Genomic DNA, 19,658 nt, shown 5'->3' on the forward strand with positions numbered 1-19,658 from the left:
AGACAACGAGTCAAATATTTAGTTTCTTAAACTACAAGTAGAGTTAAGTTTTGATGAATATTAATTACAAATATTGAGGATCATAGAAAGAGAAATCAATCCAACCCAATTGGTCCCTGTAAATTAGTGAGTTTTTTATTTTCGTCCTTGTAAGTTTTTTTTTGTTTGAGTCCCTATATTTCACTTTTGCGTTCGTTTTAGTCCCTAAAATCAAAATTCGCAAATTTTCCTACGGATTTTGACTTTAGGGACTAAACCGCAAGCAAAAAGTAAGATATAGGAATTTATACAAAAAAAAACTTACAGGAACAAAAATAAAAAACTCTCTAATCTATAGGAACCAAAAGTGCATATATGTGTGTGTTAATTAAAATTGTTAGATTAATGAAAATCAATAACTAAAATTTGGATACTTTTGGAGTAAGAATATCCCTTAGTAAAACTAGTGTTCTTCCTTCATAATTTGATCCAAACAAACTTGGATGAAGTTTTCAAGGACTTAAGAAGTCAAAACTTGGGGGCAAAGAGGAGCACGTAGGAATGCCACTACATAAGCCACTGGTGGCTGAGAGAAAGCGAGCAGCACCTTGTATAGGTTGGGCGGAGCTTCTGGGTGAAACTCCTTCTGGATGGGGTGAAGATGGAAGAGATAGGTGGGAGGGTGGCGAAGCTGGAAATCAGATCAAATAAGCGAGAAATATTTAAAGAGGGTCTGCAGTAACTATCTTCCACTTATGTGTAGCCACAATATTATATACAAAAAATATGATATACATACACACTATTTACTCCTTAATTAAAGTTCATAATGCTCTTTACTCTTAATCTTAAAATTTGTACAGGTATTTTATCAAACAGATACACCACAGTTTGTTACAAATGTAATAAAAAAGCCAACAACAACAACAACAATATGAACTGCACAATAATTGCTATCTATTTTAATTAGACATTAAATAGATGTTAAAAAATAACCAACATTTCATGTTTTACACAACAATGCAGATAAACAAACGCAGTTTCTTGAGATAATAGAGCAAGGAAACCATGCACAAAACAGTATTAGCATGATCCATGATGCGGTCTTCGACTCAGAGTTCTATACAGATGACAAATGAGAGGTAGATATTTGTGCGAAATGAAAATATGTTTCCAGTTGATGAACATGAACACTTGCAAGCTTGAAATTCTACCATTTACATTTCTTTGGTCACAAATTTTCAAATTGAATTAGCCATTCAACCAAAGCTGCACTCTGCAAATTAAAATACCACAAATCTTAGTGTGAATTATACATTCTAAAGTAGACCGTAAAATTTTTAACATAAAAATAAACCATTATTTATAAGAATCCAATTGAAATATTGTCCAACATTTCCATCATAGATGAAAAATGGATGTAATATGTAATTTGAAATAAATCGTTACACATTAATCAAAGTTGAAATTTGCATGTTTGAGTCATCATTAAGCATTTTCAAGAGCCATACCATGATATAATGCATGCATCATGTGAATAAATGGATAGAAAGCAAGGAGCTTGTGAAAGACAATGGAACGTTTTATATTATATAAATCAATACATACCTTATCGTCAAACATTTCCTTTATTGTATCATTTAAGTTCCCCTTCCAAATCCATTCTCCATCATTTTCTTCAATTATCACTTTTCGAAGATATGGTGTACTTGTGTTTCCCTCTGAGAAAATCTTCATGCGAGGACATTGGCACACAATTACTTTCTCCAACAATGGAAACTTCAAACAACACTTGCTAGAACAAAATTTGTTGAGGCTTGGCAAACATTTCAGTATCAATATTTCAAGACTAGCAAATGCAATATCAACATTTTCTTTTCCCGTTATTATTTCTTCCAGTGAATCACAATCTCTTACCTTCAAAACGGTGAGCTTTACCAAACTTTGTGCAGTAGCAGATGTAATTACGTTTACCAGTCTATTGCATTTTATTATCTCCAAATATGTCAGGTGACTAAAGGTGACAAAGGAAGGCAGCACATTTGTCAAACTAGGACAAACAAACATAACCAACTGTTCAAGACCTTCAAGAACTTGATGAATTTGAGAACGTTCATCACATATATGTTGAAGTTTAGATAAATGATATAGTCTCAACTCTTTGAGCCGGGTGTGAAGTTCCATACTCACTGGTATTTCATCTTCAAATATCTTCTTGAAAGAACTCCATTCAACAACTAGACTTTCAAGAGCAGGTGCATTTTGGAGAAACCAGTAAGGAAATGTAGCCTCTTCATCCATATAGTCAGACAAACCAAGAAATGTCAAATTGGGGAAGAGGAAACCTAAACTTTGAGCTTGCAATAACATCTTAGCATCCCTTTGGCTTATTCTCATGTTCTTCAAATCTGGAACCACCTAAAATATATATAGAGAACAATTTAAAAGAATTAAATATATAATATTAACAAAAAAATATTTTAGAGACCAGACAAAATAAAGTTTTACACCATACACTTTTGTTGTGAAAAGTGACCGATGCATTGACTCTTTTAATTTCTAATCTTAAACTCTTTTACATAGCTTGCAGCAAGCTTTGCTTTATATAATTTGAACTTAATTTCCAATCTGTAACAAAGTCCTACATACACATAATTTTCATGCAAAATTGTTATATGTTAATTTATATGATACATACCTCCTCAATAATGAAAAGTGGTTGTAGGAATGAATCTGGGAGCTTCTCATCTTTACACCTTTTGAGGCTGCTTGTAGGTAAAGTTCCAGTTTTGTACAAATTCAATTTTTCACAGCTTAAAACAATTATTGTTCTCAAAGATGGACATGCTAGAGTATGGTTTCCTGCATAGAAACCCTTGAGTGATGGTAAGTTCCAAAGCTGTATACTAGTGAGTTGATTAAACTCAAATATCGGATTTGAGTACGTAGATTGTCTCTCCTCAGAAACAATTTCCTTCATCTTCCAACATTTTCTTATATGAAGTTTTTCGAGATGTGGGCAGCTAGTGGCTATAGAAAGTGGAAATAGATACTCCATGCTTCCACACTTATTTAGACAAAAATCTTGTAGATTATGAAAACTAAGAATTCCTTGAGGATCCATACTCCATATATTTTTCAGCTTCGGCAATCCATCTAAAGTAATTACTTTCATTAGTGTTGTAACTTCTGTGCTGCTATTTTCAATAGAAGTCAATTCAAATATCTCCTCCACTAAAGCACAATTCTCTACCAATAACCTCTCTAGATTATTATAAGTCTTCTGCATAGAGGAAGGAAAAACAGTCACAATTTTCTCACAATTTTGGACTTGCAACACCTTCGATGTTTGAAATTGGTAATGCCATACTGTCTTTAAGTTTTCCATGTCCTTCAGTATGATTGACTCCAATTTGGGAAATGAAACCTACAATTTACAATTATATGTGAAATCGTTAATAAATTGGTACACATGTTTAAAATTTTAATACAAACAATAGTAAGATTACCATACCTCTTTCAATGCAATAGTGACATCGTTTCTCTTTTCTGTAGCTATTATCTCATTCATCAAATTACATTTACTAATTTCAAGTCTTTTGAGGTTTTCAAAACTACCAACCATTGTAGAAGAGAATAAGGACTTTAGCCCATCACAGTTCTCCACAACCAAGACTGTCAATTTGTCCATAGAATGTTGATTGTCCCAAATTTTATTCAAATTGAGTGAGCTCAATTTAAGGGTTTCCAAATTAGGGAAAGCAACCTACATAGAAACAAATTAACCAAAACTATAATTGAAGGGTTTGAGTGATAGTTATAAATAACATATGGATTTTAGAGATTCGTTACCCATTGCAAAATCTAAACATTTTTTCTTGGCATTTTGTAATAAATTTCATACCTTCTCCATAAACAACCATTCAATAGTTGTATTAAGATCACCTTTCCAGTACATAGTTTTATTTTCCACTTCAACTGATGTCAAGTATGGAGCTATCGTGACTTCTGGTGAGAAAATCTCCATTTGAGGGCATCCCTCAACAATGAAACTAATGAAAGATGGGAAGACAAATTTGTGTTTCCCATAGCAGAAGCTTCTAAGACTTGACAAAGAAGTAAGTTTCAATTGTTCCAAGTTCTCAAATATGATGTTTTCATCTACTTCTCCTTCGTCAATCATTATCACATCCAATAACTTTTCACAATTCTCTATTTGTAGTATCTTGAGTTGCATAAGACTTGTAGCAGTTGAAGGTGATATCAAGTACACCAGCTCTTTGCAATTGTTCACTATCAAAGCGGTTAAATTTGTGAAAGATGTTGATGACGGTACCAACCTAATCAAACTAGGACAATCTATTGCGACTAAAGTTTCAAGGTCCGGTATTAGAGAATATTCCAAAGAGAAGTTTTCCTGCCAAATATACTCCAGTTTTTCCAAATTATAAAGCCCCAAAAATTTTATTTTTAGTGTAATCCCCTTACGGAGATGATCATTAGTAGTGGGAAACAATCTTTCAAAAGCACTATTATGCACTCTAAGTGTTGCAAGATTGGGAAATATTGCATGGAAGTTATTCAGCAAAGAAATCGGAGTTTCATCAAAGCAATGCAGACTAAGAAGTTTCAGTTTTTCAGAGAAGATGTTTTTCTGACTATAACAATTCAATAGTCTCAAGGCATCCTTTGAGCCGTTTATTGCCAATTTCTCCAAGCTGAGGCTCAACTGAAAAGTTAAGCATTCAAAAGTAAAATGAATACTTGTTTTGAGTTTAATTTAGAAGCAGTGTTATAAAAACTGTTAAAAACCAAAGGGTGTCATGATTCCAAATGATATTCACAAGATAGAGACAACATTGATATTTGAGATAATAAACAAGGAAAAAAATTGAATTGAATGAGAAAAGGTTATAAAAAAAATTAATGCAAATGGTCTATTTATAGAGTTTATGGAAAATTAAAGATTATCAACTAGTTGAACAATAAATCTCTTTTACTACAGTTTGGTTATTTTTGCTGCTCAATTGTGATTTTGTCCATGATTGAAAGGTTTAAACAATGACTCAAAAGTCTCATCAGTTCAATGGCTCTATGCAAGGCCATCTTAAATTTTTGGAAGTCCGGCGTAAGGTTAATTATAGTTTAACTGAGATAAAACAAATAAGATCCTATTTTACTACGATTTTACCTTCTATGTTCTATTAGTTTTTAAGACATTGTTTAGAAGATTATCGATGGATTAACAATATTATTTTTACTATTTACTTTAAATTTTATTTTCTTAATTTTACTTGGAGTTTCTAGCATTCGTATTGTTGTATAAACAATAAATAGTCACATTTATAATTATTTTATTTTATTAATATGGAACTCGTTAAATAAGCATATTAGGTTTATATTTATCTTTATTTAAGCTAATTTATTCTCCTATTGTAAATTTTAATTTTGAGATATCTTAAAATATTTTTTCTACACAGTATCAAGAGTTTCCGATTTTGAGGGCTCCGCTTAAACCCTAGTCGTCGTTATTGCGGTTTATTTTGTTTTCATTTTAGCTGCGGGCTGTTTGAAATTCTTCGATACAATTCATCTACGGCCACTGTTCGCGCATTACTATTGTTGTTCAACTGTGAACACTGTTCACGTGTCGGTACCGTTCATTTTAGTGACAATGTTCAAATTCGGAACTGTTCCACCATTTTTTTCGTTAAAATAGAAAAAAAAATTGAAACGGAACTTGAGTGTCTTTATTACTATTTGCTCAAATTTTATTTCTTCTTATTCTCTTGAGAAGACACTTTTGCAAATATTATCTATTATTTATATGCCTTTAATTTTGCCGATACTAACTAAAAGAATGATTGGATCTTTGATCATGTGTCATTCATCACATGACATTTGATTCTCAACCGTTTTTGAAGAGTATTTCTCCTTTCGACATTCCGTAAATTATTATTGTAGATGGTTCTCATACTCACGTTGGTGGTTGTGGAGACATTGAACTTCAATCTTTTAAATTAAAACATGTATTTCACGCTCCCTTATCTCTATCAAACAATCTTATTTCTATTCGTAAGCTTGCAGAGAATGATATTTGTGCAATAATATTTTTTTATTCTCATTGTACATTTTAAGATCTTGCGATAGGAAAAGCGATCAGAGTTGTTAAGGAACATGGAGAGTTATATTATCTCTACCTCCTAAATATGGCTTCAGCACAAGCGTCTTGGTCAATCTTATTTTTCAATAATGAAGTGTATATTTTCATCCCTATCTTTAAAAACAATCTCTTGATCCTTTTAAATGTTATATTTGTCAGTTTTCTGAACACAATGAAACTATTTTTCCTTTGAGTCTTACTAAAGTGTTGAACCATTTGATCTTACCCGTTCTATTGATTGGGGACCAACCCTTGTTTCTAACATTTTGGGCGTGAGGTGATTTGTTTTTTAGTGACGATTGTTCTCGAGTAATTCGGATTTTCTTGATGAATAGTAAATCAAAAGTACCACAATTGTTTATTCAATTTACATTATGATAGAAACACAAATTGGGAAAGGTATTAAAAGAATATGTTCTAACAATTGTAAAGAATTTGTCAATCATAATTTTTACAGCTTTACCGGTAAACAAGGCATCATTCATGAATTTGCATGTGTCGACACCCCAAAATAAAATGGTTTGGCAGAAAGAAAAAATCGTCATTTACTTGAGGTCGCTCGAACTCTTCTCTTTCAAATGTCTCTTCCAAAATTATATTGGGGTGAAGCAGTTTTGACCACCACTTATCTAATTTATCGTATTATAGGTAATGTTAGTCATGTTCAATTCATGATCTCACTTTTTTCTACAGTTTCTAAGTTGTATGGTCTCAAATCTCGAGTATTTGATTGAGTAGCTTTTGTCCATGTACATAAGTAACACCGATATTATTATTATAGATGATTTCACTGAGACACAACTACTTAAAAGAAAGTATCAGCAAAATTTGAAACGAAGGACCTTGGAGAACTCAAGTATTTCTTGGAAATTAAGGTAGCCCACTTAAATAAAGGCATTTTTATCTAACGAAAAAAATATATATGTGCTTAATCTTTTGCAAGAAACAAGAAAACTTGAATGCAAATCTACTAGTGTTTCTATTGAACAAAATCATAAGATGAACTATGAGGAGGAAAGTGGCAAAATTGACAAGGGTTGGTATCAGAGGATAGTGGGAAAGTTGATTTACTTGGCACACACTATGTCGGATTTGGCATATGCAAGCAGTGTGGTGAGTCAATTCATGCATGACCCGAGGGTGAAACACTTAAGGTTGTTGACAATATTCTACAATATCTCAAAGCCACTTCAGGAGATGACTCTTGTTTAAATAAGGTGGTAGTCTAACTAGGAGGTTTACACTGATGTTGATTATGCAAGCTCATTAGATTGAATTATCTCTATTTAAGCTAATTTATTTTTCTATTGTTAATTACAACTTTGAAATATATTCAAATATTTTTTTCTACACTAATTATTTTTTCTCAATTCAAAGAGGTGATTAGGTGTACTTTATCTATTTAAACCATCTAAAGAAGAGAAATAAATCATAATAGCATTCACCTATTATTTTCTAGTATGGTATTTTCTAGGATTCTTAATTTAGAGTTTAGAAAAAAAAAAAAAAAAAAACCTATTCACACAAGGCCTCCCCAAACCAATGGCGACAAAGCCCTCACCATCTTGACCACAAGCAAGGAAGAAGAGAAATTCCCGGCGATTGGCACCAGAAGTGGAGGAAGTCGTGGTAACGGCAACAGACACTTCATAGGCAGTAACAACAATAACGACAATGGTCGTGGTAATAGAGGAAGTATTCCATGCAATGGCAACAAAAGCAGCGGCCGCAATCCAGTTGATAACAATGGCGATGATCGCAGTAACAGGGTTGCTAATGGCGGTGGTGACGATAATGATGACGACACTGAAAACAACTTTAACATAGGTTTCAATGACCGCAAGGGTTATTCAACCTCCCTCAAAGTCAATGTTCCTATGATGAATGGATCAAACTAAAATGAAAGGGTTTGAACCATTAGTTTTGTAATAGATGGCCAAGAGAAGCATGGTCGATTGATGTTGATTGGGCATGTTCAGTTGCACATAGAAGATCTATCTTCACTACGCCAAATTTGGCTTTTAACAACACCCCTACGAAAGCGCTTTTGCCCAAAAGCGCTGTGGTAGGTTTGGCTAAAAACAAAATTAAAAATCACGCTAGAAAAGCGTTCTTATAGGTGGGGGTAATGAAAGCGTTTTTTAAAAGCGCTCTTATAAGTTATGTTAAGAAAGCTCTTATTAAAAGCGCTCTTATAGGTAGGGTTATGAAAGCGCTTGTGAAAGCGCTCTTATAGGGGGAGGGTACGAAAGCGCTTTTAGTAATAAAGCGCTTTTAGTAATAAAGTGCTGGCAAAAAAAGCGCTTTTAAAAGTCTTGCGTGTTGTAGTGGTTGGATATTGTACCTATGTGTGGAGTAATCTTGTGACGTGGAAGAGTAAGAAGAAACAAAGAGTGATAGCAAGAAGTAGTTTAGAGGCAGAATTTAGAGCTATGGTTAAAGTTATTTGTGAAGGTCTATGGATCCACAGAGTCTTGGAAGAATTCAAAATGAAAACTGAGCTCCCGTTGAAAATATACTTTGACAGTAAGGCAACAATTAACATAGTTCATGAAAAAGTACAAAATGGTTGAACTAAATATATTGAGATTGATCATCATTTTATAAAGAAGAATTTAGATGTTGAAATCATATGTCCACTCATTGTGACTTCTAGTCACCAAACTTAAGATATTCTAACCAAAAGTTTGACAAGACTCGCCTTTGATAATTTAATAGACAAGTTGAGCATACTTAAGATATTCTAACCAAAAGTTTGACAAGACTCACCTTTGATAATTTAATAGACAAGTTGAACATGATATATATCTATACACCAACTTGAAGGTGTATTGGATTAACAATACTATCTTTTATTGTTTATGACTTATATTTTTTTTATACTTTTACTAATTAATTCTCGTTAATTTAAAGAGGTGATTAAATTGTACTCTTTCTACTTAAACTGAGTAATAAATCATAATAATATTCACCTTTTATTTTCTAATCATTATAAAAGACAAATAATTAATTAAAAAATACCAAAATAAGGATTGTGGGTGTTACCTTTTCGATAGAAAATAGGCCTTGGCCAATCCGTATATCATCATGAATATCATTCTCATGCTGTTGGATATCAAAAAGATTGACCGAAAACATGTTTAATGCTTCGCAATGAGAGACGTCCAAAATCTTTAATGAAGGGCATTCCAATGTAAGCTTTCCTGGATAGAAACTTATGAGATTTTTCAAATGATATAGCTGCAACTTTGTCAATTGATCAAAAGTGATAATATTTTGTGCTGATGTCTCTTCCAATGCAACAATTTGCTTGACTTCGCAATACTCTATCATAAGCACTTCAAGATGTCCAAGATCTTGGCAGAGTGACAATGGGAGGATATATAACAAGCTTTGACACTTTGAAATATTTACTCTGCATAAGTTTCCAAAACTGATAATTTCATATGGATCTGCGTTCCATATATGCTTCAAATTTGGTAAGCTAGACAAAGTTAGATTTTTCAATAGAGTACTCTGTTTAGACTTCAAACCTTTCACATCAAACAATGCTTCTAATGAATCACAATCTTTTACTTCTAGGTTTTCCAATCCATGTAGCACTTGTAGTACATTTGATGGGAGAAGTACATGTGATAAAAAATCACATCTTTGAACCACTAGAGATTTCAAATTGTGAAACATATTCTGATGAGGTCGGCCATACCAATACTCCTTTAGCTCAGGGTAATCAGATAAGGCTAAATATTTAATCTTAGAAAATGCAACCTGCAAAATCAAATTAATGCATCAAGATACAAATCAAAATCATCAAGAATGAAATAGGCTTACATCAATGATATGATGATTTAGTCCTAGAAACAGTCGTTGAATATTCTTCAAAGTTTCATAATTTTTAACCTAAAATTGAAATATATTTCTTCCAAGGCAGAAAAGACAATGGAAGTTATAATGTATATATTGTTACCTAAGAAATCACCTGGTAAACCAAAACATACCTTATCGTCAAACATTTCCTTTATTGTATCATTTAAGTTCCCCTTCCAAATCCATTCTCCATCATTTTCTTCAATTATCACTTTTCGAAGATATGGTGTACTTGTGTTTCCCTCAGAGAAAATATCCAGGCGAGGACATAGGCTCACAATTACTTTCTCCAACAATGGAAACTTCAAAAAACACTTGCTAGAACAAAACTTGTTGAGGCTTGGCAAACATTTCATTATTAGTATTTGAAGACTAACAAATGCAATATCAACATTTTCCCTTCCCGTAATTATTTCTTCTAGTGAATCGCAATCTCTTACCTTCATTACTGTGAGCTTTACCAAACTTTGCGCAGTAGTGGATGTAATTACGTTAACCAAATTATTGCATTTTACTATCTCCAAATATGTCAGGTGACTAAAGGTGACAGAGGAAGGTAGCACATTTGTCAAACTAGGACAGTAACAAATAACCAACTCTTCAAGACCCTCAAGAATAGGGTGAATTTGAGAATGTTCTTCACATAGATGTTGAATTTTAGATAATTGATACAGATTCAACATTTTGAGCCGGGGGTAAAGTTTCATACTCACTAGTATTTCATCATCAAATATCGTCTTGAAGGAACTCCATCCAACAACTAGATCTTCAAGAGCAGGTGCATTTTCGAGAAACAAGTAAGGAAATGTAGCTTCTTCATTCAGATAATCAGACAAACCAAGAAATGTCAAATTGTGGAAGAGGGAACCTAAATTTTGAGCTTGCGATAACATCTTAGCATCCCTTTGGTTTATTTTCATCTTCTTCAAATTTGGAACCACCTGAAATATATATAGAGAACAATTTAGAAGAATTTAATATTTAATATTAACTAGAAAATATTTAAGAGATCAGACAAAAAATATGTTTTACACTATACACTTTTGTTGATAAAAGTGACCGATGCATTGACTTTTTTAATTTCCAATCTTAAACTCTTTTACATAGATTGCAAGCTTTGCCTTATATTGTTTCTAACTTAATTTCCAATTGATAACGTTTGGTTTTTCAGGATAAGAGCACGCACGTAATTTTCATGCAAAATTGTAATATGTTAATTTATATGATACATACCTCTTCAATAATGAAAAGTGGTTGTTGGAATGAATCTGGGAGATTCTCATCTTTGCACCTTTTGAGACTGCTTGTAGGCAAAGTTCCAGAATTGTACAAATTCAATTTTTTACATTTTGTAACATCTATTGTTCTCAAAGATGGACATCTTAGAGTATGGTTTCCGGCATAGAAAGCTTTGAGTGAATATAAATTCCCAAGCTGTATAATTGTTAGTTGATTAAACTCAAATATTGGACTTGTGCACGTAGATTGTCTCTTTTCTGAAACAATTTCCTTCATATTCCCACAATATCTTATCACAAGTTCTTTGAGATCTAGGCAGCTAGTGGCTACAGAAAGTGGAAATAGATACTCCATGCTTTCACATTGATATAGACAAAAACTTTGTAGACTATGAAAACTAAGAATTCCTTGAGGATCCATACTCCATATATTTTTCAGCTTCGGCAATCCACCTAAAATAATTACTTTCATTGGTATTATAACTTCAGTGCTGCTATTTTCAATAGAAGTCAATTCAAATATCTCCTCCACTAAAGCACAATTCTCTACCAATAACTGCTCTAGATTATTATAAGTCTTCTGCATTGAGGAAGGAAAAACAGTCACAATTTTCTCACAATTTTGGACTTGCAAAACCTTCGATGTTTGAAATTGGTAATGCCATACTGTCTTTAAGTTTTCCATGTCCTTCAGTATGATTGACTCCAATTTGGGAAATGAAACCTACAATTCACAATTATAAGTGAAATCGTTAATAAATTGGTACACATGTTTAAAATTTTAATACAAACAATAGTAAGATTACCATACCTCTTTCAATGCAATAGTGACATCGTTTCTCTTTTCTGTAGCTATTATCTCATTCATCAAATTACATTTACTAATTTCAAGTCTTTTGAGGTTTTCAAAACTACCAACCATTGTAGAAGAGAATAAGGACTTTAGCCCATCACAGTTCTCCACAACCAAGACTGTCAATTTGTCCATAGAATGTTGATTGTCCCAAATTTTATTCAAACTGAGTGAGCTCAATTTAAGGGTTTCCAAATTAGGGAAAGCAACCTACATAGAAACAAATTAACCAAAACTATAATTGAAGGGTTTGAGTGATAGTTATAATCAACATATGGACTTTGGAGATTCGTCACCCATTGCAAAATCTATACTTTTTTTCTTGGCATTTTAATTTTATATCATAAGGTTCACATTACTCACACTTGTAATTTTTTTCCAACACTAATTAATGTATAGATTAGTGATTACGACTTAGACCTGTCAAACATTTCAAACTCAATCATTTGTACTTAACTAAATTTAAGAATGAAATAACATACCTCAACATTAAAAAATGGTGTAGAAACACAAGACTGGGACCCTTGATACTTTTGCTCAGCTTTTGAAGATGTCAGCTCACAAGAGAGAAAGTTATCAAGTCTTTTCAAATGTTGTAACGTTAAAGAACACAAGAAAGGAAACTCTATTTTTTCACCCTCACTTAAATTGTGGTCTCCGATCAATATGTTTTTCATCAAGTTGCATCCACAAACTTCGATCTCAGAAAGATAAACAAGTCCTTTAACCATTGATAAGGATAGAAGATATTTTAATTGGACACAATTTTTTACTTTGATAACGCTGAGCTTACCAAAAGAATTAGCAGCAAGCGGGCCATAACATATCTGCTCCAACTTTTGAAGATTATCAATTAGTAGTGTTTCCAAGTTGGGAAAAGAAACATTGACTTGGTTGCTCTCCATAGATTCAACTATGTGCTTCATTTGATTATTGTTTTGGATGTGGAGGTGCTTCAACAATGGAAATCCTTCTCCATTCATTTGATACAACACATTTTCAATACCCTCTACTTCATCCAAGTACAATTTTTCAACCCCTTTAATTAATGCTTTTATCCCGTGCTCTAAATGTATGTTGGTACCAAGTTTGAGCATCAGTGTTTTCAAGGTTCCGTCCTTAATGTCAGACCATTCCCATACATCTCCAATGGCTATTTTATATCTTTGCAGCTTTTCAAACATCGGAGTTAAGCCCACTGGCAAAATGCAAAACTCGTGAATTTGTAATTCTAGAGTTGTCAAGTTGTCCAATTGTCGAAGCTCAGCAAGGCTAGCATTTTCTTTTTGCTCGGCTGAATTCTCATCTTCCCATTTAATGGAGGTATTGCCCATATACAACTCCTCTAATTTAGTCAAGCTTGAAATGATGTTGGGTGGGATGACTTCTATTCCAGAATGGCTCAAATCAAGCATTCTTAGTTGAGCCATCTCCCTTATTTTGCTTGGCAACTTGATCATCGAAGATTTCCAAAGGCTAAGAATTTTTAAACTTTTCAAATCTTCTATTATATCCATATTTTCCAAAACACATTGGTCCAAACACAATGTCTGGAGACCTGTTAGGGAACGAAATGAAGTGGGTAACGAAGACAGGTTCAAATGTGTTAAATCTAACACTGTAAGGCTTCCCATCCCATCAAAAATAGTATCTGGGATTTCTAAAGAACGATTTGCACTGTCCAAAATAAAAATGTTAACATTAGGACAATCTAAATTTTGTGGAAGCTCATGGATAAGACATTTTAATAAGATGATCTGTGAGCATGTGTTTTGAAAATCCTTGGGAAGATTCTTCAACTCAGCATTCATTCCCAACATATAATAAACATGTTTATCCCTACGTGCTATGGAGATAGCTACATCACGAACAAGGTCATGCATTTGGACTTGCCGACTTGTGCTACTACCTTCAAGCAATAGGCAAGATGCTTTCAATGATTCAATTATACTATGAAGTCTGTTTCTTGCATCATCCACTGTCATTACATTCTTGAATATGTCCAAACCCATTGCAACTTTCAGCAAGTAGTCTACATTATTATATCCTAATACAGCAGAAAGCAAGAAGAGTGTCTTAATTTCATCACTCGCCAACCATCTGTAACTCAAGTCTAAGGCAGAATAAACTATGTCATCCATATCTTCATGACCAACATTTTGTAATTGCATTAAAGCATCTTTCCAAACATGAATATCCTTACTTTTCAATCCTCTGGCCACCGTCACTATGAGAAGAGGCAAACCTGCACAGTTTTGGGCAATTTGAGTTGCTACACCTTTCAAACCGATATCATTAACAACATCTCCAGCCATAGATTGAAACAAGCTCCATGTTTCTACTTCATTTAGATGTTCAAGTCTAAAAGTGAAATCCTTTTGGACGTCCAATTTCCGCAGCACATCTTGACTTTTAGAAGTCATCAACAATTTGCAACCATTGTGTTCCTTACTAGACGGAATTCCCATTTTTTCCAAGTCAAATGTCAGCCAAATATCATCTAGAATAACAAGAACAGTTTTCTCAGCTTCAATTCTTTTCCTTAGGCGGTATGCTCTAGCCGCAGTAGTTTCTTCTTCAAATCGCAGACCCAACATATCTGCAATCACCCCTTGAATTTCTTTAATGTCTGGAGTTTTGGATACACGGGCGATAACCACTGCATCGAACAATTTTTGTTGCTTGGCTATTTCAAAGACTTCATTCACCAGGGTAGTCTTGCCCACCCCGCCCAAACCATAGACCCCGATGTTGTGTGCTTTAGGGTCCCTTAGAGCCTTCATGATACTCTCCTTAAATGACTCCCTTGTCATAAGCTTTTCAGCGCCTCCTGCAGCAGAAGAAGAGGCACTTTCATTTAGAGCAGGAAGGTGACCAACTTGATTAAAATCACCTCTTCCGAAAACTCCAGCAACATCAGTTGCTATTTCAGCGGTTTTTCTGCCAAGCCGGTATCGTGTAATCAAATTAGGGAAAACCCAGCCCGAACACCCAACATCTCGACGGCAGGGATCTTCCAGATGCTTATTTGTCCTTTCAGTAACCTCAATTACTTCCTCCAGCCAGTTTAAAACACCAACTTCAATTATTTTTCCACTTCTCGTTGCAGCTTCCACCCTATGGTTTATAGCTTCTCTTGCAGCTTCAAGATTCTTAACACGACCAATGAGATCTGTGAAATTACCTTCGTAGAATATCAAATAACCCGCTTCCCGTTGAATAGGACCAAAGGCATATGGTACGACTTTTCCAATAATGGGAATGATAGCATGTACAAAACACATGCAATTGATATCAGTGTCCATTCTTTATTCCTTATGTTGATACTGAAAGGATTGAGAAACACTATTTCAAATTAGGAAAAGATGAGGTTGACAGTTCAAAAGTTAAGAATAAATAATACACAAAGAACAAGCCGCGCGTATTTATACTTGAAGAATATAAAAGGTTAAAACTAGTTTTCCCGCTGTTTCATCAAATATAACAAGTTAATGAAGTGGACCATTAAAAGTCTAATAGATTTAAAATCAAAATATTCATTTATGGGAGAGATTTGTTTTATTAACAGAATCACTTACAGAATAGACTTTAATGATTGGATGGGATATGGCATGAAAAAAGTATTTAGAAGTGGTTTATAGCTTACTAGAGTATTCACAGGAAGTGACTAAAGTTGGCTCAAATTTGTTAAATCCTAGTTCGGCAAACAAATTTTGTAAAACTAAAGTATCTGCTACTAGTCTCGAGTTGGTGTTCTTAGAGGCATTGGATAGTTATTAAAAGGGTTAAAGTAATTAAGTGGTGATGGAATGAGATGATATGATACATTGAAAAAACAAAATTTGATATGTATTACACTGAAATATGCTATATTCTAGAATTTGAAATATTTAGAGTAAAGTGATATACATTCAAGCTAAGATATACAAATTGCTTTCTCCTTGCCTGGCCTGTTGAGAATCAGGAAGCAGATGTAGTCCTAACACTTTTTATATTTGTTTAACAAGACACACAAGGGTTTAATCTCTGAATTATAAGGTTTTATGTTTTTGAAGGCTAAAAAATCCATCTAAGTCCCTATAATATTCCTACTTTTTTGGTTAGCTTGTCTTCTAATATAGCATGTGCTATTCTCCTCGCCACTTTCGAGTTTTCAATGCACAAATTCAGAAGCAAGGTAAGAAAATTAAAGTAGCAATAACTAGATTCAAATATTAACGGCTCTATGATGTATACTGTATTCATGTCTCTTAGATCTGTAGCATGATCATGATGACTTTGTTTTGGTTTACATACGAATTCCAATCGATTAAAACTTATTACCAGAAATTGAGCCAAAACATGTGATGCTGTTTAAGTATGTATATAAACAAGTTGGAAATAGATGCTACCAGCTTCTAAATCTTTTATCATTAGAATGATAAATGAATGCTTCAATATAGAATGATAAATGAATGCTTATCATTACAATATTTTTAAAATATTATAACATAAAATATATTTGAAGAGTTAATGTAAACTTTCCAAAACCCTCCTCCAATTCAAATTTTGAGTTTCCCTCAAATTAGGGAGATTTTGTATTATGAATAAAAACAAACCCTTCAAAATCCTCCCAACTAAAAATATTCAATTTTTTTCGCTCTATCCTTCCTTTTTTTCAAAGCCCTCTCCCCTTTCCCTCCAAACTCTCAAAACAAGGCTTAAGGGAACAAACAATGTTTAAAAACCAACCGAACCAGCGAGACCTCTAGGTCGAAGTTCAACCGTCTTTTACCGCTAAAATTAAGACAAAATCGCAATCAAACCGTCTAAAACAACAAACAGTTGTAAATCCCAGTTCATGGTTCAATCGGTTGAAGTGTACGGGTCTGTTCGATTTACAAAAATCACTAGGAACAGATACAAAATAGAAGAGATTACAAGAACAATAACTGACATAATGAATTAGAAGAGTTTATCATCAATCAACAGTGCAACTATTAGAATTAAGATCTCAAAATCTCATTAATGAGAAGAAAACTATACTCCTAAAATTAAAATAGCTTATATGTTGGGAAAGAGTAAAGAAAGAATAAACGTCATGCCATTTTCATACTAGTACATTAGTAATGCGGATTTGACATTAATTCCTTCTATTGGTTTTGCCTGATTTTGATTCTAATTTCAAAAATTGTGAGTTATGTTAGTTGGTAAGGTTGCAGAGAATAGATTTGAGTAGCAACTAGGGCTGGTGAAGATTGTGTGATTCAGAAAAATGCAAGTGGTTGCAAAGAGGAAAGAAAATGGAGAGGAGCGCATACCTTGCTTGCTGCGGGAAGAAGCTCTTCCAAAAGAAGAAACAACACTGCAATAACTGCATAATTGAAATGGAGATAAATTCAATACAAAAACAATAATTCAATACAAAAACAATAAATATTTTTAATTCAAAAGAAAAACAAACACTCGCGAGTTTGAATTTTGCAACTATAGATTAACGATCACTTTTTTTAAAATACTATCTACCTACAAGCCTACCCGGCGTGACGGGTAAATTTATTTCGTACGATATAAATTAAATTTATATATGTATTTATAATTAACTATTAATTTTAAAATGAAAAGATTATATAAACTTAATTATATTAAAATATTATATTAAAATAGAAAAAAAACATGTGGAATGAAAGAAAAAAGAATACTAAATATTTAAAAATAAAAATTTTATTTTTTAAATTATAATAATTATACAGTGATTCGTGAAATAGAAAATTTATTTAATATAATATAAAATATATTTAAATATTGATGTAAATTTGAAATAAATTACTTAATTATATAATAAAAATAATTATATAAATCCAATTGTATTAAATAATCATACAAAAATGACTTGTGAGAAGAAGAAGAAAGAAAAAAAAATAGTAGACACATTAGAGAGTTCGTACAATTAATTTTTAATGAATAAATAGTAGACACATGCGACTCACATTTTAAAATGAATTCTATAATAGTATGTTATATATATATATATATATATATATATATATATATATATATATATATATATATATATATATATATATATATATATATATATATATATATATATATATATATATTATTGAAACTGTATTTCTTATACTTTAATGAGGAGAAAAATACATATATAATTAGGTCTGAGTCTCCTAATTAATTTCACTAATTACAGAAAGATTTAATACAATAATATCTTAAATAATATCCTAATTGATACTACTACTACTACTACTAATAATAATAATAATAATAATAATAATAATAATAACAATAATAATAATAATAATAAAATAATATTTCAACACTCCCCCTCAAGGAGGTGTGTATACATCATAAGCATCCATCTTGTCACATATGTATGTAATTCGAGGTCTTCGAAGAGATTTTGTAAAGAGGTCAGCAATTTGATACCTTGGAATTAACAAAGGAGGTTCTGCTGTTTCCGGTTGAAATCTTCTCTCTAAGAAAGTGACAGACGACTTCTATATGTTTTGTCCTATCATGAAAAACTGGATTGGAGAAGAGGTGCAAAGTTGATTGGTTGTCACATACAAGTTCCATCATGTCGAGTTCACAAAAATGAAGTTCCTATTGTAAATGCTTTAACCACAAAAGCTCACACGTGGCATGGGCCATGACTTGATACTCAGCTTTTGTACTTGATCGAGCAACGACTGTTTGCTTTTTGTTTTTTCATGAGATCAAATCTCCACCAATAAAAATACAATAACCCGATGTAGAGCGTCAATCACTTGCATCTTCTGCCCAATCGACATCTGAATATCCAATGATATCAGTGTTGCCTCTATCACAAAAACAAGCCCTTTTCCAAGCGATCCTTTGATATACCTAAGGATTCGTATAACTGCATCCCAATGGTTGTCACAAGGAGAATTCAAGAACTGGCTTACTACACTGACTGGGAAAGATATATCAGGTCTAGTCAAGGTAAGATAATTCAACTTTCCTACAAGTCTCTGATATCTTCCTAGATCAGTGTATAGCTCCCCATGATTTGGAATAAGCTTAACATTAGGATCCATAGGAGTGACAACTGGTCTGCCATCTATAAGACATGTATCTTCCAAAATATCAAGAGCATACTTCCTTTGAGAGATAACAATACCCGACTTTGATTGAGCTACCTCAATTCTTAGAAAGTAACGAAGAGGACCAAAATCCTTAGTTTGAAAATTGTGAAATAAGTGTTGTTTTAAAGCCTTGATACCCTCAAAATCGTCACTTGTAATTACAATGTCATCCACATAAACCACTAGATAAATATATTTATTGGAGGAGAATATGGTGAAAACAAAGTGATCCGATTCACGCCAGTTCATCCCAAATTGTTGCAACACTTTACTAAATCTTCCAAACCATGCCCGAGGTGATTGTTTCAAGCCATACAAAGACTTGTGTAATTTACATACCAGATTATACTCCCCGTGAGCAACAAACCCAGGAGGTAGCTCCATGTAAATCTCTTTTTCCAAGTCACCATGCAAGAATGCATTCTTGATATCAAATTGAGATAAAGGCC

The 19,658-nt window shown here is 32.9% G+C and overlaps 1 protein-coding gene across 3 annotated transcripts in view; it reads right to left on the minus strand.

The window, feature by feature from the left end:
- Positions 1-456: 456 nt before the first annotated feature.
- Positions 457-19,658, minus strand: part of LOC131628728 (uncharacterized) — a 32,777-nt gene continuing 13,575 nt past the window's right edge. Inside the window, exons 3-14 of one of the 3 annotated variants that reach the window (XM_058899555.1) lie at positions 17,401-17,453; positions 12,583-15,426; positions 12,059-12,310; positions 11,243-11,971; positions 10,141-10,950; positions 9,676-9,910; positions 9,188-9,594; positions 3,884-4,708; positions 3,494-3,745; positions 2,678-3,406; positions 1,588-2,397; positions 457-1,255 (exon numbers count right to left, since the gene is read on the minus strand). In XM_058899555.1, coding sequence (XP_058755538.1) covers positions 1,211-1,255; positions 1,588-2,397; positions 2,678-3,406; positions 3,494-3,745; positions 3,884-4,708; positions 9,188-9,594; positions 9,676-9,910; positions 10,141-10,950; positions 11,243-11,971; positions 12,059-12,310; positions 12,583-15,405 — 7,917 coding nt within the window. In that variant the 5' untranslated portion in view covers positions 15,406-15,426; positions 17,401-17,453 and the 3' untranslated portion in view covers positions 457-1,210. Of the gene's footprint in view, positions 1,256-1,587; positions 2,398-2,677; positions 3,407-3,493; positions 3,746-3,883; positions 4,709-9,187; positions 9,911-10,140; positions 10,951-11,242; positions 11,972-12,058; positions 12,311-12,582; positions 15,427-17,400; positions 17,454-18,529; positions 18,806-19,658 lie in introns of those variants that run through there. The other 2 variants (XM_058899554.1, XM_058899553.1) reach the window with 2 other exon arrangements.

The sequence above is a fragment of the Vicia villosa genome, unplaced genomic scaffold (genome assembly GCF_029867415.1).
Source record: "Vicia villosa cultivar HV-30 ecotype Madison, WI unplaced genomic scaffold, Vvil1.0 ctg.000474F_1_1, whole genome shotgun sequence".
Lineage (NCBI taxonomy): Eukaryota > Viridiplantae > Streptophyta > Magnoliopsida > Fabales > Fabaceae > Vicia > Vicia villosa.